Source organism: Equus quagga, chromosome 4 (genome assembly GCF_021613505.1).
Source record: "Equus quagga isolate Etosha38 chromosome 4, UCLA_HA_Equagga_1.0, whole genome shotgun sequence".
NCBI classification, from domain to species: domain Eukaryota; kingdom Metazoa; phylum Chordata; class Mammalia; order Perissodactyla; family Equidae; genus Equus; species Equus quagga.
In genome coordinates this window covers 58,592,244-58,612,315 of record NC_060270.1, presented here as the reverse complement: position 1 = coordinate 58,612,315, position 20,072 = coordinate 58,592,244, and the positions used below count along the sequence as shown (strand labels likewise).

The following is a 20,072-nucleotide window of genomic DNA, read 5'->3' as shown; positions in this document are numbered from 1 at the left end:
CCAGTTTTCCTCTATTTTTTAGTATGTGGGCTGCCAGCACAGCATGGCCACTAACAGAGGGGTGTAGGTCCGTGCCTGGAAACTGAACCTGGGCCAGCAAAGTGGAGCGTGCTGAACTTAACCACTAGGCCACCAGGGCTGGCCCAAGAAGCTCCTTTTTATGCATGTACAATATAGTGCTTTTTGTCTCTTGGCTAGATAGATATATGTAAATCTTTCTGAAATGAATGACTTGTTTAAAAAAACACTGATGTTAGGTGCCTGAGAAACATATTTCGTTTTCTAAAAGCAAAAGTAACCTACTTATCTGTCTGTTTTTGTTAGTTTGTTGTCAAACCTGGGAATATTGGATGTAATGAGATGCAAACATGGAAGGCTGTAATGCAACGTGAACCTTTGAAAGGGGAATAATGACATGTGCATGTTGATGGGGCCATAATGAGACATACAAATAGAAATGCACATAAAAATGTGCATGGCAATGGTGTAATGAGATGCATAAATGGATGAGTGCAAGGGCAAAGGCATTTAGGGGGATGTAATGTGATTTCTAAATGGAAGCAGTAAATGGGGAGGGTGGAAAGGGCAGGTTGTGATAAGAAGCAGAGAGAAAGAATGCAGCGCTCTGCGAGAATGGAGGCGCTAATAGTATGTGTGCGATGAGGATGTAATGAGATAAAAATGGAATGGCATAATGAAGTTCCAGATGGAGGGATGTAATGAGCTGTGCAGAAAGGAGGGAGTAATGACAAGCATAAAAGGAAGGATTTAATACTGTGAATAAAGAAGTGGGCATAAGAAGACGCGAGGACTGAAAGGAGGAGCAGAAAAAAGGGACATTGGGGAAGGGACGGGAAATAACAAGATGGGCAAATGGAGGACTCTGATGAGGTGCTGAGATTAAAGGGTGCAATGAGGTGTGCCCATTTAGGGAATAATTAGACCCACACACGGGATTAGAATGAGAGACTCATTAGAATGGGGTACCTGGGCCCTGATCAGACACAGACCATAGCATTCAGTTCTTATGAAGGAGGTGAAAATGGAAAAAATTCAGAGCAGGGCCGCAACGATAGCTAAATGGTTACAAATCCAGAAAAGAGAAAACTAAACAGGTGATTTAACCACGGCCTCGAAGTTGATGAATAAGTGTTTGATAGGAGCTGTTTATGGGCACTTACCCCGTGCCAGGTGCTCTGCTGGGGGTTTAAATGTATCATCTCGTTTCCCTTCCTAGCAACCCTATTATAGGCGGGCGGGTTTGTTCCTAGGTCTCAGGTGAAGAGATGGCATTTCAGTGAGGTTAACCAGCTTGCCCGGATTTCCAGAGCAAGTCGGTGGTGGTGGAGACGTGACTCAGGCCAAGTCAGTTGGGTTTCTGTTGTCTTTGCCTCTCTTCTGGTGTTTCTGCAGGAGCATACTGTGGACCCACAGAGGCCCAGGAACTTGCATTCAAACAAGCTCTCTATGGTCTCGCGCAGGCACTAAGGTCTGGGAACTACTAGCAAAAACGGCACTGGAGTTGGGGGTGCCCTGCTGCTTTCCATGGGCTCTGGTGTGAGATCATGAAGAAAGGGGCTTACATTCAGCATGAGCAATTTGGACTGGCTACAAGGGAGACTACAGAAGGAATTGCCAGACCCTGGAGTGAGGCATCAAATGATTCCGTATTTGGCAGAGGACTTAAAAAAAGGCCCCTTCCCCTCAGATTGGTTTTCAATAGGAACCCCAAGTTATATTGAAAATAGTATAAAATACAAAAATGTATTGAAAATAATTAGACTCTAGGAAATATCTGTTTACTGAATTCAAGACAAAATAAAGATTATTCTATGGTCTGTAATTCCTAAGGGGAGGAGGGTAGTGTGTCCTTGGAACCAAAAATTTGCCAACCTATGTGCAATTTTCAGGGTCCTAAAAATAAAAGCCAATGGTGCCATTGACTTCTCTTTCTTGATATTGTCTAGTATTGAGATATCTAAATTGCTATGAGTTTTTAGATTTAAAAAGCCCTGAATTTATATTTTGAAATGAGTGTTAAACTTGGATGACCACTCACATTTTAGTGACCCAGCCTCTGCTCAAAACATTTTTAGAAATCTCTTTCAGAATTGTTTTTAGAGTATATTCATGAGCACACAAGAGAAAGTTTCATTACTTTAGTGAGAACCAGCTTTTAACTTGGAAAATTATTATTCTGTTTGAATAGTCTCCTTTTATAACAGTCCTAGGCCTAGATAAACTTTTGGCTACCGTGAAAATAGAGCTTATTCTTAAGAGATGAAAGTTTTGTCATTCATGTTGTTTACAGGGGTCTTGCAGAGGAAGGGCAATAAAATAATACTAGTTACCGTTGATTGAGCTGTTACGATGTACCAGTCCCTGTTCCAGGGGCTTTACATGTATCGCGTCTTCTAAATCTCATAACATTGCTGTGAGGAGGGTACCAGTATTTCCTGCACTTCACGGGTCAAGAAGACAAGGCACAGAGGACGTAAACAAAAGAGCTGGTAAGCAGTGGAGCCAGGATTCAACCCACATCCTGAGCTTCTAACTGCCACACTTCCACTTTGCTTGAAAAGAAGTGCTGTTTATTCTAACAGTTTAGTGCCCAGGGTTTGTAGGCATTCACACGATGTCGATGACAACTTTGAGGGAAAAAGGAAAAGATTTTGCTCACGCACTGATTTCTTGCAAGTGTGAGGAACACTGGCCCTGAGCTAACATCTGTTGCAGTCTTCCTCTTTTTTTGCTTGAGGAAGATTGGCCCTGAGCTAATATCTATGCCAATCTTCTTCTATTTTGTATATGCATGCCACCACAGCATGGCTGTGCCTGGGATCTGAACCTGTGGAACCCCAGGGCCGCTGAAGCGGAGAGTGAGAACTTCACTATGCCACTGGGCCAGCGCCATGCACTGATTATTTAAGAAAAGAACCTAAACCCGTCTTGGATTAGAACAGACATTTCAGAGGGACTGCATGCCTCTGTTCCCCCAGGAATAGAGTTATTTTGTTAACTTTTTTCTAAAGGTTTTTTTTTTTTTTAATTTCCTTGACTGATGCAGAACATCTGGCTGACTGTGAAGGAATGTTCACTACAGTAGTAAAATTGACACGCTTCATTATGGGACAGTCTGGGTTGTGAAACATGAAGGAAATACAATACATGTGATAAACCAGGATTTAAACTAAACTGAGAACATATTTCTTATGCCAATTATAATTTCTTTAAAAAGCATAAGTACAACATAAGTACAGTAGATGCGGATGGTGGTTAGGGAGATACTAATAGTTTGTATTAATTAGTCAAGTATAAGACTAATAATTTCCTAATTTTTTAATAGTGAATGGAACTGTCACAGTTCAATGTGTTTAGAAAAATCACATGCAATCACTTAATGTAATGAGTTGTGTGTATGGACTTGTTTAAATGAGGGGCCCTATAATGTATTCTTATAATGTTAGCCTGTTATAGTGTATAGCTGTTAAGGGGAAAAAAAGGAGTCCAAATGAAGGTAGAGACGGTATTCAGGGAGGCAAAGTTTAGAATTTGGCTGGACTTCCAAACTCAGTGGTCCTAAGGCATCAATAAGGGTCCTGCTTGTAAAAGTCCCCAGAGGATGTGTGAGGTCTCCAGGACCCTTCACGTTCCAGCCTCTCGCATCAACTGCACTAAGCCCAGAAGAACTGGCACGTGGCTATGCTGGAAGAGCTCGAGTCCACTGAGACTAGGAAACTGTGGTAAAAACGCGTCTGGTGCCTAAGCCAATGCTCTCCCAGGGCTACCTAGCTTCGCAAGCCCGAGGCCGGGAGCATGGTGTAAACGTGACCGCGGTCAGAGTTAGCCCCGCCTCGCCTCGCGGCCGCGGTCTGCCTGCCTTAGCGATGGACGAGCTGGTGCCCTTGTTTCCCAGAGGAACAGGAGAGCGTGCGTGGGCTGGGAGGAGAAGCAGAGGGTTCTTACGAAGAGAAGCTCAGCACAAATCCACCACCTTCTTCACTCAGAAAATAACTTTGTTTTTTTCTGGGCCCTAAAGACCATCTTTCTGTTTCCCAAATCGGGTCTCCTGCATGTAGACTCTTCCTCGTCAGCATTTTAAATTGTTTCTTTTGGTCTGCATCTTTACCCTCTATCTTCTCAAACACAGATGTCTCCTACCCTGAAAGCTTCCACCGTCTTATTACCACTCAACCAAAAGGCAAAAGCCACGCCTGGGTGAATTCCACCGCGGCTTTGACAGATGATCACCGCTAGAGAACATCGTTTGCCTATTTTACTTTAATCCGTTATCTGGGATCCCGAGTGGATGTTCCTCACTGCCTGACAGTCCTGCTGTTTTTCTCGAGTGAGTTCATGGCTCCTTTCTCTGAGAATTTCATTTCAGACTTCCTCTTTCCTCAGACCTCCTACATTCCACCTTCTTCCCTCAGCCCACTTTCAGCTGATGGCCTCACTTCTTACTTCACTGAAAAAGTTGAAAAGCCATAAACGTGAACTCACTCATCTTTCCGCCGCCAAGTCTGCTAATTGGTCTGGCTCTGTATGCGGTCCTTTCCTCTCACCGCTCATCACTCTCACCCTCTCTGTTGCATCATCCCGACAACTCACAGACATGCTCTGCGGCTTCCCCTTAGCCCATCTTCATACTCCCTCCATTAACAACTCATTCAGCACCAAGACACGCTGTCTCCCTCCTCATTCTTTCCTTCTCCTTTCTCTACCTACTCCCGTTTGAACCTTGCCAATAAAACACCATTAAAACTGCTCTTTCCCAGTTGTCAAACTGGATGGCTATGCTTCCGTACTTGTCTTCCGTGATCTGGCTGCCGAATTCCAGCCGCTCCCCTCCTCTGTCTTTCTTGGACACTCTCTTGAGACCTGTGACCTGTGACCTCTACACTCTTTGGGTTCCTTTTGTCTCTCGGCTGCTGTCTGGACTCGGTTCTGAACTGAGTCCTTTTCCTCTCTCTACTCTCTTCCCAGGTCGCTTTAATCTTCCGGTGGCTTTCATCATCCCTCTGCTGACGTGCCCTCGTTTCTATTTCTGGCCTAAACCACCTCACATTTGCCTACTAGACAATTCCACTGGGACATCACATAAGCATTTTAAACTTAAGCTGTTCGAAAGTCTCCTCACCCTTACACCCCGCCCACTAGATTGTTAGGTCCTTCTTACCTCCAGACTTTAGACTGAGTGTGTCATTTCTTTCTGCCCTTTGAAGCTACTCTCTCCTCTCATCTGGATCAGCAGTGGGCTCCTTTGTGATGCCCCTCACTCTGCTTCTGCCCCTTTCTGATCCAGTCTCCACGCAGCAGACAGTGATCTTTTGAAAACAGTCTGGGTAATGTCTGCTCAGAACTCTTTGGGACTTCCCACAGACCGCGGTCAAGTCCAAGCTCCGAGCGTGGCTCACAGGCCGGCGGTACGCTCCCCAGACGAACTCTCCCGGCTTCACTCTCCCCTTTGTTTCCTGGGCTCTACCCTGATCCCTTCCCTGGTCCCAACACTGTGGGACGGGCTGAGTCGGCTCCTGGGGTGGGGGTGGCCATCCACAGAGATGTAGGAAGAAGAAGAAATTAGAACTTCCGCTTTTAACTTTTCACCTCATCCTTTAAAATTTCTTTTTGCATATGTTTTATAATCAAAATAATGAGTGTACTAATACATGTATATAATTTGTAAGTAAATAAATATAAACAGGAGAGTGCTTGCTCAAACATTTTTTCCTGACGGGATGTGTGATTTAAATTCGGAGGGGAATGCTCTAATATACTAAGGTTTTGCCTTTCTTTTCTTCTTCTTCTTTTTTTGTTTTGCTTTGTTTTTTGGTCCCATGGCTTTTGTGCAAATTGTTCTCTTTGCCAGAAAAACTCATCAGACACCAGCTCAAGAAGCCTTTCCTGACTGCCCACCAAATGCTCCGGTTCTTCCTCATTTTCCTCAGGCGTTTCCCCCTCTTACAGTCTCTCACTGCCGAGTTGTGTGTTTGCCCGTCTCCCTGGGGCAGGGCAGGAGCGTTTATGTTCGGTCTCTGCAGTGCTTGGCGTATAGCAGACATTCACAAGAAATAGTTTTCACTGAATGAATGAACTTAAAGTCATTATTTGCCATGACTTCACTGTGATTTTTTTTTGGTCTCCTCCTCCTCTTCCAACGTTACTGCTCAGGTCATTCTCCTTATGTGGAACCATTTTCCTCTTTGTTTAAAAAACCCAGATTCTGTATTTTAATTCCACCATCCTCCCAACCAGCTGGCTCTCCAAGCAAGGAGGATCCCAGACATTTGTGTATGCAGCCGCTTTCCACCTTCAATCTGCCCTCCCAACCCCCTTTCCTCCGGTTTTCTAACACAATTTGCAGTCCTCAGTTTACCCCTTGATCACTGGACACACTCTTGCCCTGGCTTCTTTGCAGACTCTTACTCATGCCTTCTTCTTATCTCTCTACCTCATCTTGGATTCTTACATACCGCCCTTCAGAATTTCCTGGTTCTGAGCTTATAGCCTAAAACCCTAAAAGCCCCCACCCCTCTCCAGGCTTTTGAAATCTCAAAGCCAATTCCTATTTACCCCATTCCCACCTAGCTTGCTCTGAAAGGAGGGTTCAACATAACCAACCCCTCTCGAACACCGTGACTCACACTGCTCTCTCTCGGGGCCGACCCACACCTGTCACTTACATCAGACAGGGAGACTTAAATTTCTTCTAAGAATTCGAACAGTTACAGCCTATATATAATAAGCCCGCCCCTTATTTACTTACTTACGCATTTATTTGTTCAAGCACCATATTAACACTGTAACTCAAACACTAAACCTAAGCCTTTCGGGGCATCAGAAGGTCTCCTTTTGTTCGACCCAGAATTGGGGCTTCAGTTTTATTTACGCTTTGACACTACAGCCGATTACCCAGAGAACTGTCAAGTGTGTCTGTAGCAATGTGGACTGAAAATAAATCTCCAAATGTTAGCCAGATGGGCACATTTTATTTCAGCAGTAAATTTCATTTGTTGTTGTTGTTGTTTCCATAATGGGCATAGTTGTGAGACCTCATTTCTATGGCATATGGAATTTCTCCATGCTTTGGGAACGGCAACCTGTGTTAATAAAGCAGACTTCTCTCTCAAATTCTAGTCCTTTACCAATCCCTCACTCAACTTTACAAGCTGTCGGGGCCTCTGATGATCAGAGTGAGCTCCCTGAAGGGCTGGCCTGCATGTGGACCGGCGAGAACTCGTTAATAGTATTTCTAGCTGTCCACAGAGGCCGCTCTCCTCATTTCTTAAATAAATCAACAGATTTTCTGCCCTCTTCCTAAAATTCTTATTTTATAATGAAAAGTGATTATCTTAAAATGAAATTTTCTCCATTATAAATTGCTCATTTATGTTAAGCTACATAAAGCAATATAACTAAAAGTGGTACTTCAGTAATGATATTTTTTCCTTGACTATAGAAAATATATATACTTCTTAGAGAAAATTTAGGAAATGCTAATCCCATCAACCAGAGCTAACCACTGCTACATTTTGATAGATTTCCTTTTGGTTGTTTTATTGGGTAATCCTCCAAATAATTTTCTTTTATAAATAATATTGTATCCTGCAATGTGGTATTTAACATAAGTATTGTTTTGTATCATTAAACATTTCTCATAAACATGATTTTTCATGGTTTTTTAATATTCTTCCGTAGGGATGGAGATTTATATATATATATATAAAATACTTTCATTCTCCCATCTTTAGACACTTAGGTTATTTACATATTACTTCACAATACTTTTTCATGTATGTATCTTAAGTTTTGTACACATTTCAGGTTATTTCTTTAGAACAGTTTCCTAGAAATGGAAACACTGTGTTAAAGGATATGAATATTTTTAGGACTCTTGACCTGTATTGCTAAACTGTTTTTTAGAAATGTTGAAATAATTTACACTTCAACTAGATATTTGTGAGAGTGTCTAAACTCCTTGCTCTAGCCAACACGGATTACTGTGTTTCAAAAAACGGGTTAAAAGGGATAATGTTATTTTTTTCTTTTTGGTGAGGAAGATTGGCCCTGAGCTAACATCTGTTGCCTCTTTTTGCTTGAGGAAGATTGTCCCTGAACTAACATCTGTGCCAATGTTCCTTTATTTTTTATGTGTGGGATGCTGCCACAACATGGCTTGATGAGTGATGAGTAGGTCCATGCCCAGGATCCAAACCTCTGACCCCAAGCCGCCGAAGCAGAGTGCAAAAACTTAACCACTACGCCACCAGGCCAGCCCCAGGATAACATTATTTTAATTTCAATTTTTATATCTTTGACTGCTAATGAGGCTTAATGCTTTTTCTGGATTGAGTCTTCTTTGAGCAATATGCTCATGTCCTTGGCCCATTGATTATTGATTTGCATGAACTTAGGGTATGTTAAGGATATTAAAATTTGTCTTTCATGCTTGTTACGCATATTTTAATTTTAAGTTATTGTGTAAGATAAGGTTTGCTTTTTATAAACTTTATATTTTTATGTAGTCAAATCTATCAATCCTCTACTCAGACATTATTTACAGGTTTAATAATATTTAAAAAAACAAAGAGAAGCATGTACAAAGGATAAGATAACAAATACCCATGCACTAGCTGGCCAAACTTAACAAATGCTAACATTTTGCTTCTGATTCTTTTTAAAAAACAAAATTGCAGATTAAATTGATGTCTCCTTAATTCCCTTCCCAGTCGCAGTTCCCTCTCCTTTCCCCACGTCCTCATTACCCAGAGGCAACCCCATTGTGAATCTAGTGTGATTCTAAATATGGTGTTGTTTTTATCACAAGCATATGTACCATAGATCATTCATGACACTGCTTACTGTGTTCTAAAATTTTACACAAGTGATCATACTCTTCATATCATACTTTTCCAACTTTCTTATTAAAACTCAACCCCATGTTGCTATGTACAGGTCTAATTAATCTACTTTCATTGCCTGTATAGCATGACTGTACCACACCACTTTTCTTCATTCTTCTACTGACGAGCATTTGCATTGCTTCTGATCTTTTGGTGAAAACATGCTCAGTTAACATCTGCACGTGTCGGCGAGTGCAGGTAAGTGAGCGTTTCACCTAGAAATGGAATTGCAGGATAATAGAGTACGTGAATTGATGACATAACCAGCTATTGCCAGACTGCTCTTTTAAAAAGGTTGTAAAGGAAAATTAGTTTTAAACTTTGTCTAGGACACAACAATTTTGTATGTTATAATACAAAACCTCCTTGTGGAAAGAAATGAGCATTTCTGATAAAATGCTTAAGTTCTAAGAAAGTAGAACTTAAATATTCTCACCAAAAAAAAAAAAAAGATAAATATGTGAGGTGATGGATATGTTAATTAACTGGATAGGAGAAATCCTTGGTGGGGGGATGGGGGGAGGAAATGCTTACGTATTTTTTGGTAAGCTTTAAATGGAATTAAGGATTCTGGAAAGCTAGTTACTCAGCCCCCTTGACTGTCACTAGCTGTCATTCAGGAGTCTAATTTAATTATTACATATATTTTTTTCTTGAGTACTTTTTTTCTAAGTAGGTAAACCTGTTTTATTCTCATGTGTAATGTATGAACATTCTCATTTCTTCGTGTCTTTGCCAAGACTTACATTGTCACAATTTTTTATTCTTTCCAGTATGATCATTGTAAAATGATGTATCATTTTTAAAAATGTAAGTCAATTATTTCAATGACTGTGAGTCTAAACATCTTTTCTTATTTTTTTTTTGCCATTTGAGTTTCTGTTCAGTGAATTTTCTGCTCATATTCTTTGCCCAGTTTTCTGTTGGGTTGTTTGTCTCTTCCTTGTTGATTTGTCGGAGATTTTCGTGTTGGTTACACATATTTAAAATACCTTCTCCCAGCTATTCTTGCCTTTTAATTTTGTTATGGTGTGTTTTGTCACACAGAAATTTAAACATTTAAGTGGTTGAATCTATTCATATTTCCTTCATGATTTCTGCTCACTTTTGTCTTCAGTTCTTTCTTATCCTGAGGTCATGAAGACAGCCTTTGGTATTTTCTTCTAATTGTCATGAGGTTTCGCTGGGTACATTTAGGTCTTCAATCTATCTGGAGCTAGCTGATTGTAGAGTGTCTGGGGGGAATGTAATTTTGTCTTTTCAATCTGGAATGTCACATGTCCCCATACTGTTTGTAAAATATCTCACTTTCTCCTGATTTGAATCTCCCTTCTGTCATCTACCAAGCATCTGTATGTGCTTGGAACTGTCTCTGGACTCTTAATTCTTTACCATCAATTTATCCCTGCAGCAATAATCACGTCCTCATCTTACAGCTTTAGAATAACTTTTCTTTTCTCAGTAGAAAAATGTCCTCCTCTATGTTCTTTTTCACAATTGTTTTGGTTATTCTCAAATTTAGGATCCATTTGTTGAACGCTATGAAGAAATTCTGTTGCTATTATGATTGGAAATGAAGTTGTATTTATATTTTAATTTGGGAGAAAATTTCCATTTGTGTAATAATCAGGGTTCCTAGCTACAAGAGGGGCATATCTTTCCATTAATTCAGGTTTTAAAAAAAGTTTTTATTGCTATTTAAAAAATTTTCTTCATCAAAGAGTTTCACATCTTTCCTTATATTTATCCCTGGATCCCTTACAGGTGTTGTTACTATTATAAATCGCATATTCTTTGAATTTTTAATAGTTATTATTCATGTATAGGTATATTATTGATTTTATTATGTTGATTTTATATCAAGTAATTTTATGAATCTCCCTTACAAATTCTAAAGGTTAGATTCTCTTGAATTTTCTATACCAATAATTTTATTATGTGTAAATAATTTCTCTCTTGCTGTCTCTCTCTGGTTTCTTCTCTTTCAACCCTTCCATCTCTTACTTGCTTTTCCTGACGTTCTGCATGGGGTGGGACCCCCAGTAAAACGTTCATTGTTGAGGGTGAGAACAGGCGTCTGTGTCTAATTTCCAGTATAGAAAATGTCTTTACATTTTTCTAAATGTATAAAGTTAGCTCTAGGATTTTGACACCTATTCTCTTTTTTTGTCTAGTTTTTAAAAATTTATTTACTTAAAATTTCATTTTATTGTAGAAAAAATACTTAACACGAAGCTACCCTTTGAACAAACGTTTAAGTGTACAATATATTATTGTTGACCATGGGTGCAGTGTTGTACTCAGATCGCTAGAGCTTCTTCATCTTGCTTAACTAGTCTAGTTTTTTTTAAAGACTTTAACTTGTTTTATATGTGGTTAAACAATTATATAACAATAACTGATTATATGGGTATATTAGTGTTGGTTTCAGGACCACATAGTCTGTTTCATTTATCTTTATGTTAATTCTTGCCAGAAAAGTGGAAGGATTTAACGATTACAGTTTTTATAGTATGTTTTAATGTATAGGGAAGTCCTCTCTTTTTTTCTCTCAGAAATTTTAAAACTAACCTCACCCGTTTTTCCTTCTAGTTATTAAAATATTATTGGTTTGTATTTAAACCCGGGTAGCCTGGCTTCTAAGCCGACGTACTTCTGCTCTGGTAGGAGTATGAGTCGAGACAGGCAGGTTACCCTGCCATAACGAACACCAGAACTGAAATCTTTAACAAGACAAAAGACCGTTTCTTCCCCACGCAAAGCGTGTGGTAGGTCTGGGTGGCTCTCCAGAGCAGCCGCCTTCCACATGGTGGCTTGGAATTCTGGGCTGTGTCCATTTTCTGCCAACTGGGTATCAACATCTGCTTCTACAATCACTATGGCAGGGAAAAGAGGGAACATACTGGCTTTTAAAAATTTCTGCCTGGAGTGACATGTATCCCTTCTCATATTTCACTGGCTGAAGCAAGTCATATGGCCCAGCCTTGCTTCAAGAGGCAGGGAAATGTCATCTTCTTACGTGCCAGCGTAGAGACGAACCAGATATATTGGTGAAAGCCCCGATGTCACCATGGTTGTGCTTGCACTCTTGCTCTGCCACTGACTAGCTACGTGACCTTCAACATGTCCCTTTGCTTCCAGTTTTAACATTGGAAAATGACAAGGTTCATTCACTTATTCAATTGGTACCCATTGTTTGTAGAGAGCATACCAATTGCCAGGCACCATATGATGCTACAAATACAATGGTAAACACAGTAAAATCCCTGCCCTCAGGTAGTTTGTAGTTTAATAGATTATCCTACTTTTGATTTTTAGTTCTAAAATTCCAAGATTTGACTAAAAAGCAATCACAGCAAGAAACCCGCCAGAGCATTATATTCCAGAGCCTCAGGCATTTTTTCAGGAATTTCTTTCTTCTTTGTGTTCCTAAATCCATTTGGCTGCAGTGTTACCTACACACAGCAACAGATGCACACGCGTTCCTCCTTTCCAAGTCACTGTGTATTTTCTCACTTGGTGAAAATAAAGCACCTTTGGGCCATTCTCACAGCTACTGTGAAGTTAATGGGCAGAACACTTCATAACAGATAGAAGAAAATCAATTTAATTGAGAAAAACTTGGACAGATGACTTTGCCACATAATGTACATTCCAGATATCAAATAATTTTCTATTACTTATGAATGAACCAAATTACAAAACTTTAAAAATTTCAAAAACATTTTGGTTTGCAGTTAATTTTTCCCTGGAGGAATATTTATTGGTATAAAATAGAAGAAATATGAATAAGTATACTTGTAAGCATGCACAAAACTGGTTTGCCAAGTTTTCTTTTTTTGAAATCTCTTAGGACTTGAAGCAGCCTGCCAAGTTTTAATTTACTAGTTGCCTCTAGTTAAAATACAGTTCAATGAAAAATTCATAAGAATCTGAGCATTGGCTTTAAACATAACGCACCAGCTTAAAATTTGAATGAAATATGCAAAGAATTCCATTCTACTTTGCATTCATGCAACGATGGCATTTTCTTTATTCTTAGTACTGCGTGTCTCATTCTCAAACGAAAGCCAAGAAGTACTGACGCAATAGTTGGATGCGTCTTTTGTGTCATACAGACCATTCTAAATAACCTTCTGACTAATCCCACCCATTTCTCATCCTTTTACAACCCTTTCAGCACTTACGCGGTATTGAGATAGTTTCACAATATAACAGTTTTTGATTAATTTTCTACTTGTTTGTACTTTGAATTTATTAACTATTGGTATGTTCCCCTTCTCAACAGTAAAACAAGGACAGAGACCATGATCATATACTCTCAGAACCTCTGGTTTGCCCAGTAACATCTAACAGTTATTACTGGGCTTTCAAAGGCAAAATAAAGAATCATCAGACTCTTTGAGCATGGAAGGGCTTAGAGAAGCCGGTAATATTTACTAAGGAGAGATCAATAACCATCCTCTATTCTCATTATACATATTCTCCCTGAGCGATCCAAGCTACTGCCATGTCATCAAGTGCTACCTGAGGACTCCCAAACCCATATCTCCAGTCATGGCATTCTTCCCAGGGTCCGCACTGGCATTTCAACCACCATCACCACCTGGTTTTCTACACAAAGAACTCACTCTCAAAATACGTAAACCAGAATGCTTTTTCTTCTTCCTCCACACCAGCTTCCCTTGTGGTGTCTTTTTCAGGATAGTGCCATCATCCATTCAGCCACATGATGCCCCTGGGGTCATCCTTGGTTCTTCCCTTTTCCTTATCAGGCACCGTCCTATTGATTCTGCTTCTTTAATAGCTCTTGAAGTCATCCTCTTCCTATAACTTCCACTTTTAGTCAGCCCTTCCTTCCGACCTATTACAGTAAGAGCTGCCCGCGTGGCCTTCCTGTCTGCAGTCGGGGTTCCTCTAACCATTCTCTCCATACCCAGGCCTGTGACCTCTCTCATGCAAAGCTGATCAGGTCGGTGCACGTCCACTCTCAGTTTTACCCTATCAAGTGGATGGGTGTAGTTCCACATTCTGGTCCGTGCCCGGCTTGGGGCCCTGCTCAGGAGGTCTCCATCAGCTGTGTCCTGAGAACGACGCCCCTGTTTCCACATTCTTAAATTGCTCTGTCTCTCAAAAGGCACTTGCCTGCCTCAACAGGGCTCCTTCTTACCCTGACCGTGCTTCCTCTTTTCCTGCCCACCATATGTTTCATTTTCCTGGTGATTGCAGAGGACAAGGGGATGAGAGAAAGCCTGGAAGGAAAAAATGAAAAGCACCAAAGAACCTAGAGCCCAATTCCCCGAGGCTGTCTCCCTTTCAATCCTGGAGTCCTCCGTCTTCTGTAAAATGTTTTCTATTCCATACCACGCGTGTAGTCTTTGTGTGGCTCTAAGTGGGCTGTATAATGTCAGTCGATGAGCCTAAAGGGCAATGTTGAGAGTTTAGCTAAGTTACTCTATCGTATTGTTGCCTTGGCGTCCATTTTGTTTGGTCAAGCCGCCTGCGGGGGGCCTTAAACGGACACTAGGCCCTCATGCAAGCACACGCCCTAGATCACAGCCCCTGAGTGACAAGCAAATGGAAGTTCCCAACACGACTTCCCCCACAGCTGCTGGATCAGCAGCCTCCCCCACCTCCCAGCCCTTGCCCTAGCGCGACCCTTGGGTAAGACCCCTGTGGAGCGCACCAAACCCCTGTGGCTTTCGGTTTGAATTGACCAATCCAGCATTAGCCGGGGAATCCCAAAGCACTCCACCCACGGAGGACATAAGGGCATGTGCCCCACGTCCTGCCTCTTCTTCCGCCTGTTCGGCTCCTTAAGCCTCCCCGTGCGGCCCGCTGCGTCATGCCACGTACTTCCTCCAGGACCTGTGTGTAAGGAACTTCTCTATTGCAGCTTCTCTTGTGGTTTTCTGGCCACCATCTGGCACCCTGTGCTCCACTTAACAAATGTTAATTTAACAAGGTCCTAACAGGCAGTGACCCGTCGGGTGATCTCACTCTGTCCCGAGTCCACTATGGCACCACAGGAAAAATCGTCAGCTACTAAGGGTTTTCTGATAATGATAAAAGAGGGTAAAGGAAACAAGGAAAAAGAGTGAACTGTTAAGAAAAGGCAACTGTTTCAAGATAATTTTGAATCTTGGTTTAAAATAACATGTCTAAGGAAAGAAGTATTTACCTTCTGCTGTGGAAATGTGGACTCCATCATGGCTGTTTCAAAGCTGTGGGCCCCCTCTGCTTGCGTCTTCTCCCACAAAGCCCTGAGAAGTTGCACAGATCGACTCTCTATGGACAGGGGCTCAGGAAACAGGCTCTGAAACGGCATCAATGAGAGAAACAGGACACATTCTCTCTCGTCCTGACAACACTGTCAGATTGACTACAAGGCACTATTTAGGCTGGGTTTGATCTTTAACGTGGTTTAATTTAAATGAAACAACAAAGAAATCTATCTTGAAGATCAAACATATGATACATTCCAGGCTTTTCATTTTTTAACAGAAAATTAAAATTATTGAATAGAATTTTCAAGGCAGTTGATATTGATCTCTATAAATATGCCTAACCTTTGTAACATAGTATTTACCTTGACCATTTCCCAAGCATGAGCTTAATGGGAGGATGGTTAATATAAATATTCATTTTTAATTTTTCAAAGATCTAAGAATTAGGTATAAAATTAAAACTAGAGTACAAATATCAAGTCTCTTTATACAGACTAGATCATGAAGAATAGAAATTAAATAACTAAGAGTTCATTATGCAACTACTCAAATACAAACGGTGTGAGGGGGTGTTTGGGGGAAACAAACACTTTTACTTCTGAAATGTATAATGGGTGAACATTCTTAGAGCTTTAAGATGCTCTGAGTTTTGGACAATAAGATTATTAATGTAAAGAAAATCACATTTACATATATTTTACTCAAGCCACTGAAAATAAAATTTTCAAAGGAAGATTTAAACTATTTGTATGTTTATTAATGAAATATGTGTTTAATAGTTGTTTACATATTGTGATGTTATACCTATAAATGTGAGAAGTGTTTCAATTCAGGGGATCAATTTTATAAAAACATGTAGAACCTCAATAAAGGGCATAAAATATTATTTATATACATATAATGCCATATATATTATCCTTTACGTGTGAGGTCTGATAAAATAATCATATTGGCTTATAAAATCCTATTTTCTGCGTCAATGACTGTCTAAGCATAGACTTAGAAGAATCTCTAGGTAGTCTGTGTGTACAAATTTTCTAGTTAGTAAATAAAGATTAATACATTTTTTCCAGAAAAATCTATTATCATCAAGATGAACTGTTTCTTGTACTGAGTGGGAAAAGTTGGAGGATCTTACACTCCGAGTAAGTGGCCCACAGATTAGAAAAGGTTAAGAGCCGGTAACAGATTATGCAGCCCATAATGTGGACACATCTGGGGACTTCTTGATTGTTATCGGAAACTTATATAGCACATAATTTTTCACTTAAAGAAGAGCAAGTTCTGATATAATTAAACATCACGCCAAAGAGGACCATTTAGATGAATCTGTGAATTTGAGAACTCTAGGAATGTGTTAAATTGACAGAACAGAGAAAGAGTCTGCCCCAGCACGCAACACATATTGTGTGAGCTGGGTTTATAACTAGCAAGTCACAGATTTGATTCTCATTTACCCCAAAGTCAGGATTCACCCAGGTCATACCATATCAAGGGTGTGGGGAGAAAAGGGAAACATTATAATAAAATGAACAAAGAAGAAAAGCAACATATACAGATAGATTTTGGTGATTTTGCTTAAAGAGAAAGACAAGGAATCAGGCTAAGTCAAAAATATAAGACTGAAGGGACACAAAATCAAGCTTTCTTGGTTTGTTTTCAGAAAACTGACAACTGTTAAGAACAGAGCCAAAGATGAAATCAAATACAAAATCACTGATGAAAACTATTTGAAAAGTAATAAAGTAGAAGAAAAATAAGGTCATTATTTCAACAAAAGGAGGAAAAATCAATGTTGTTTTTATCTTCACATACAATTTGATTCACATGTGAGATGTTATTAGGTGTTCTTAAGAAGACAAGACAGGAAAGGATGGTACTCTTAGGGCATGTCTAAGCTGTTTCTTCTTAATTACTATAGTTCCACTTTGCGATTGTGATATATTCAGGATTAAAATTCATTTTCTTAATAAGCCTGGCTTTACTTTTATTTTTTAAATATTTTTGGGGAAGATTAGCCCTGAGCTAACATCTGCAGCCAATCCCCCTCTTTTTGCTGAGGAAGACTGGCCCTGTGCTAACATCCGTGCCCATCTTCCTCTACTGTATACGCAGGACTCCTGCCACAGCATGGCCTGAGAAGTGGTGCGTAGGTTCACACCAGGGATCATAACCAGCGAAGCCAGGGCTGCCGAAGAGGAATGTGTGAACTTAAACACTGTGCCACGGGGCCGGCCCCCTGCCTTTTCTTTTTAAAGAACTATAACTATCTGGTTGGTAACTTCTGTATGGGCTTACAGAAACATTTTATTAATTGAAATAAATACTATATTATCACGTGGCCTAATTTTTAAACTTCTTTTAACATTTGCATTCTGTTTTTTTCTGCCTCTGCCCTCTCTGCCTGCATCGCCCCAGTTTACGTTTAACACGTGCAACAAAGAACAGGCCACTGGCTCAGGAGGCAGGAGGTCTGAGTTCTGCCCTTCAATTTCCTTATCTGTAAAAGATGTCTAAGATCCTTTCTATTACTAACATTTTACAATCTATATTTGAATTTTAAGTGAAAATTTAATATTTCAAGATAACTATTTCCAAATAAGAATCTGTTTGATGCTAAAATCTTTGCATCAAGTTCTTCATTGTGAAGTTGAAAGTTCCTCTTTATGTAGTTTTACCTATATACCTTTATTCCATGGGGGAAAAGTGGCATTCCAGGATCTTAGCAATGGCAAAAATAATGTGTTGACACTAGAATTAATTGGAGATTGAAAGACTGTGGACAAATAGAGACACCTCTCCACAAGGAGTGCTATTGCCCCAAATAAGCTGTTTTTGTTGTTGTTTAACAAAAAGTATTTCCCTTTCATTCTTCTTTTTTAAAGCTAAGGATCTTTAAGATATTAATAGGTTTAGTTTCTTGATTGCTAATCCAGGGCCTTTTATAAGAAAACTATCCTAAAATATAGAAAATCTATGTTAAACAATTATGAATGGAATGTGTATGTATTGCTGTTATCAACTCAGGTCAAAGAATCATTCCGTAAAAATGACTATGAACGTACACCCACCGCCTCATTCAGGAGGCGTTATGAACACGAGTCGTACGCACCTGCTGGAACAGGAACATGATCTGGATCCAGGGCTGAGGCTCTTGGCTGATGAGGATGAAACTGGATTTGCTGTATAGACAGTAATGACCCTTCAGGGAGCAGGTGAAGAACAATTTTGCTACACAGCTTCTAACAGAATCTAGAAACAAATGCACATAGCATTAACTGTTAGATTCTTACCAGAGTTAGGCTTTATACTTCAACACACCACCACCTTTAAAAATACATTCTTCAGGGCCGGCCCTGTGGCATAGTGGTTGGGTTCGGTACACTCTGCTTTGGCAGCCCGGGTTCACAGGTTCAGATCCTGGGCGTGGACCTACATTGCTTGTCAGCCATGCTATGGCCGTTATCCACATACAAAATAGAGAAAGGTTGGCACAGATGTTAGCTCAGGGCTAATCTTCCTCAACCAAAAGAAAAAAAAGGAGGAAGTTTGGCAATAGATGTTAGATCAGGGTGAATCTTTGTCAGGAAAAAAAAATGCATTTTTCAGTCTGTGAACTAATAACTCCAAACTACTGTGTATTTGGGAGTAGATCCATTCCATGGAAGGTAGATTTAAATGAAGATGCTTTAAACAAGTTGTATTCTATTTATCTTTCTCTTGTCTTAATTAACAATGCATGAAGAATCTCCAAGCAACTCATGTGGAAGAAAAAAACCTCTTGCCAGTAAAAAGGGTGACACCACGTCGTAGCCATCTGATTGATGGTTGACATGATACCTGGGACCTTGACATGGTAACCTGGGAAGAATAAGCGCATGGACGAGGGAAACCCAGGCATTTTCTGGGCAGTGGATGGTACCCCATGAACCAGGAGCATTCTTCTCTTGGTTGTGTGGGGGCCACAGAGACAGCCTCCAAAACTCTGGCCAGAGTGTGGCTTCCTGTGAACTGGCCTGCTCTGGTTTGAAAATGTCATTTCACCTTGAAGAGCTCAAGCAGGGAGACTTAATGAGAACATTCTTTAGGGACAAGAAAGTGGGGCAGGGTGGTGGCAGCGTAGAGCAGAGGTGGGGAGAAGCCGAACGTGGGAGGAGCCATCTAAGTTTTACAGCCCTACAAGATGGGTATTGTTGTTCCCATTTAAAAGATGAGGGAACTTAGCCCATTAGAGGCTCAGCTTGGTGAACCACTGTGACTGCAGTGTTCCCCACTATGACCTTGGAGGCGGCACACAGAAGATGCTTTACCGTGTCTGGACAGATGGCTGATGCTCAGGGCTCCTGAAAGAATTGCTCAAAGCTGCCCAATCTGTATCAGAGCCGGGATTTGGACTCAGCCAAGCTGATGCCACATCGGGATGCTTTGGGCTCTACCGTACTGGAGATTTTAAAATCTGTAGTCATACTAATAGCTAATAGGGTATTTTTTGTTTCAGAATTAATCTGACATTTTAAATGAAATATTTTGAAAATTAATAGATTCAATATGCCCTACTCTTAAAAATGGAAATGGATTAGAGTTTATTAAAAGTTAACGGGGATCCTAATAAGCGGGCATCAATCCCCGCCTAAGAGAGTGCACAGGCTTCCCTAGAAAATGGGGGAGTCGGGGCTCAGGTGAGAAGGAATAATAGGTTTTTGGAAAGAGTTTGGAAGAGTTAAGGGAGAGTGGCCAATGATAGATTAGAGGAGAAGATGTTGGGAGCAAAACAATAAAGTTGCAGAGCGATTTAGAAATGTATACAGAAATCTTAATAATAGCTTTCCACGATTCTGAAACACTGGTATAAAAAAGGGCCAGTTTTCATAAACTCAATTGTTTTGGGGAATGAAAAAAATGGGGGGCTGAGCATTCGATATCCATGTATAAAATCAGACAT

The 20,072-nt window shown here is 40.3% G+C and overlaps 1 protein-coding gene across 7 annotated transcripts in view; it reads right to left on the bottom strand.

Moving 5' to 3' along the window:
- The window catches only part of VEPH1 (ventricular zone expressed PH domain containing 1), a 212,198-nt gene that overhangs the window by 33,651 nt on the left and 158,475 nt on the right, over positions 1-20,072 (bottom strand). For 4 of the 7 annotated variants that reach the window (XM_046659257.1, XM_046659260.1, XM_046659259.1 and 1 more), the window contains exons 10-11: positions 18,243-18,382; positions 15,085-15,219 (exon numbers count right to left, since the gene is read on the bottom strand). In XM_046659257.1, the coding sequence (XP_046515213.1) occupies positions 15,085-15,219; positions 18,243-18,382 (275 nt within the window). Of the gene's footprint in view, positions 1-12,727; positions 14,960-15,084; positions 15,220-18,242; positions 18,383-20,072 lie in introns of those variants that run through there. The other 3 variants (XR_006888294.1, XR_006888295.1, XM_046659261.1) reach the window with 3 other exon arrangements.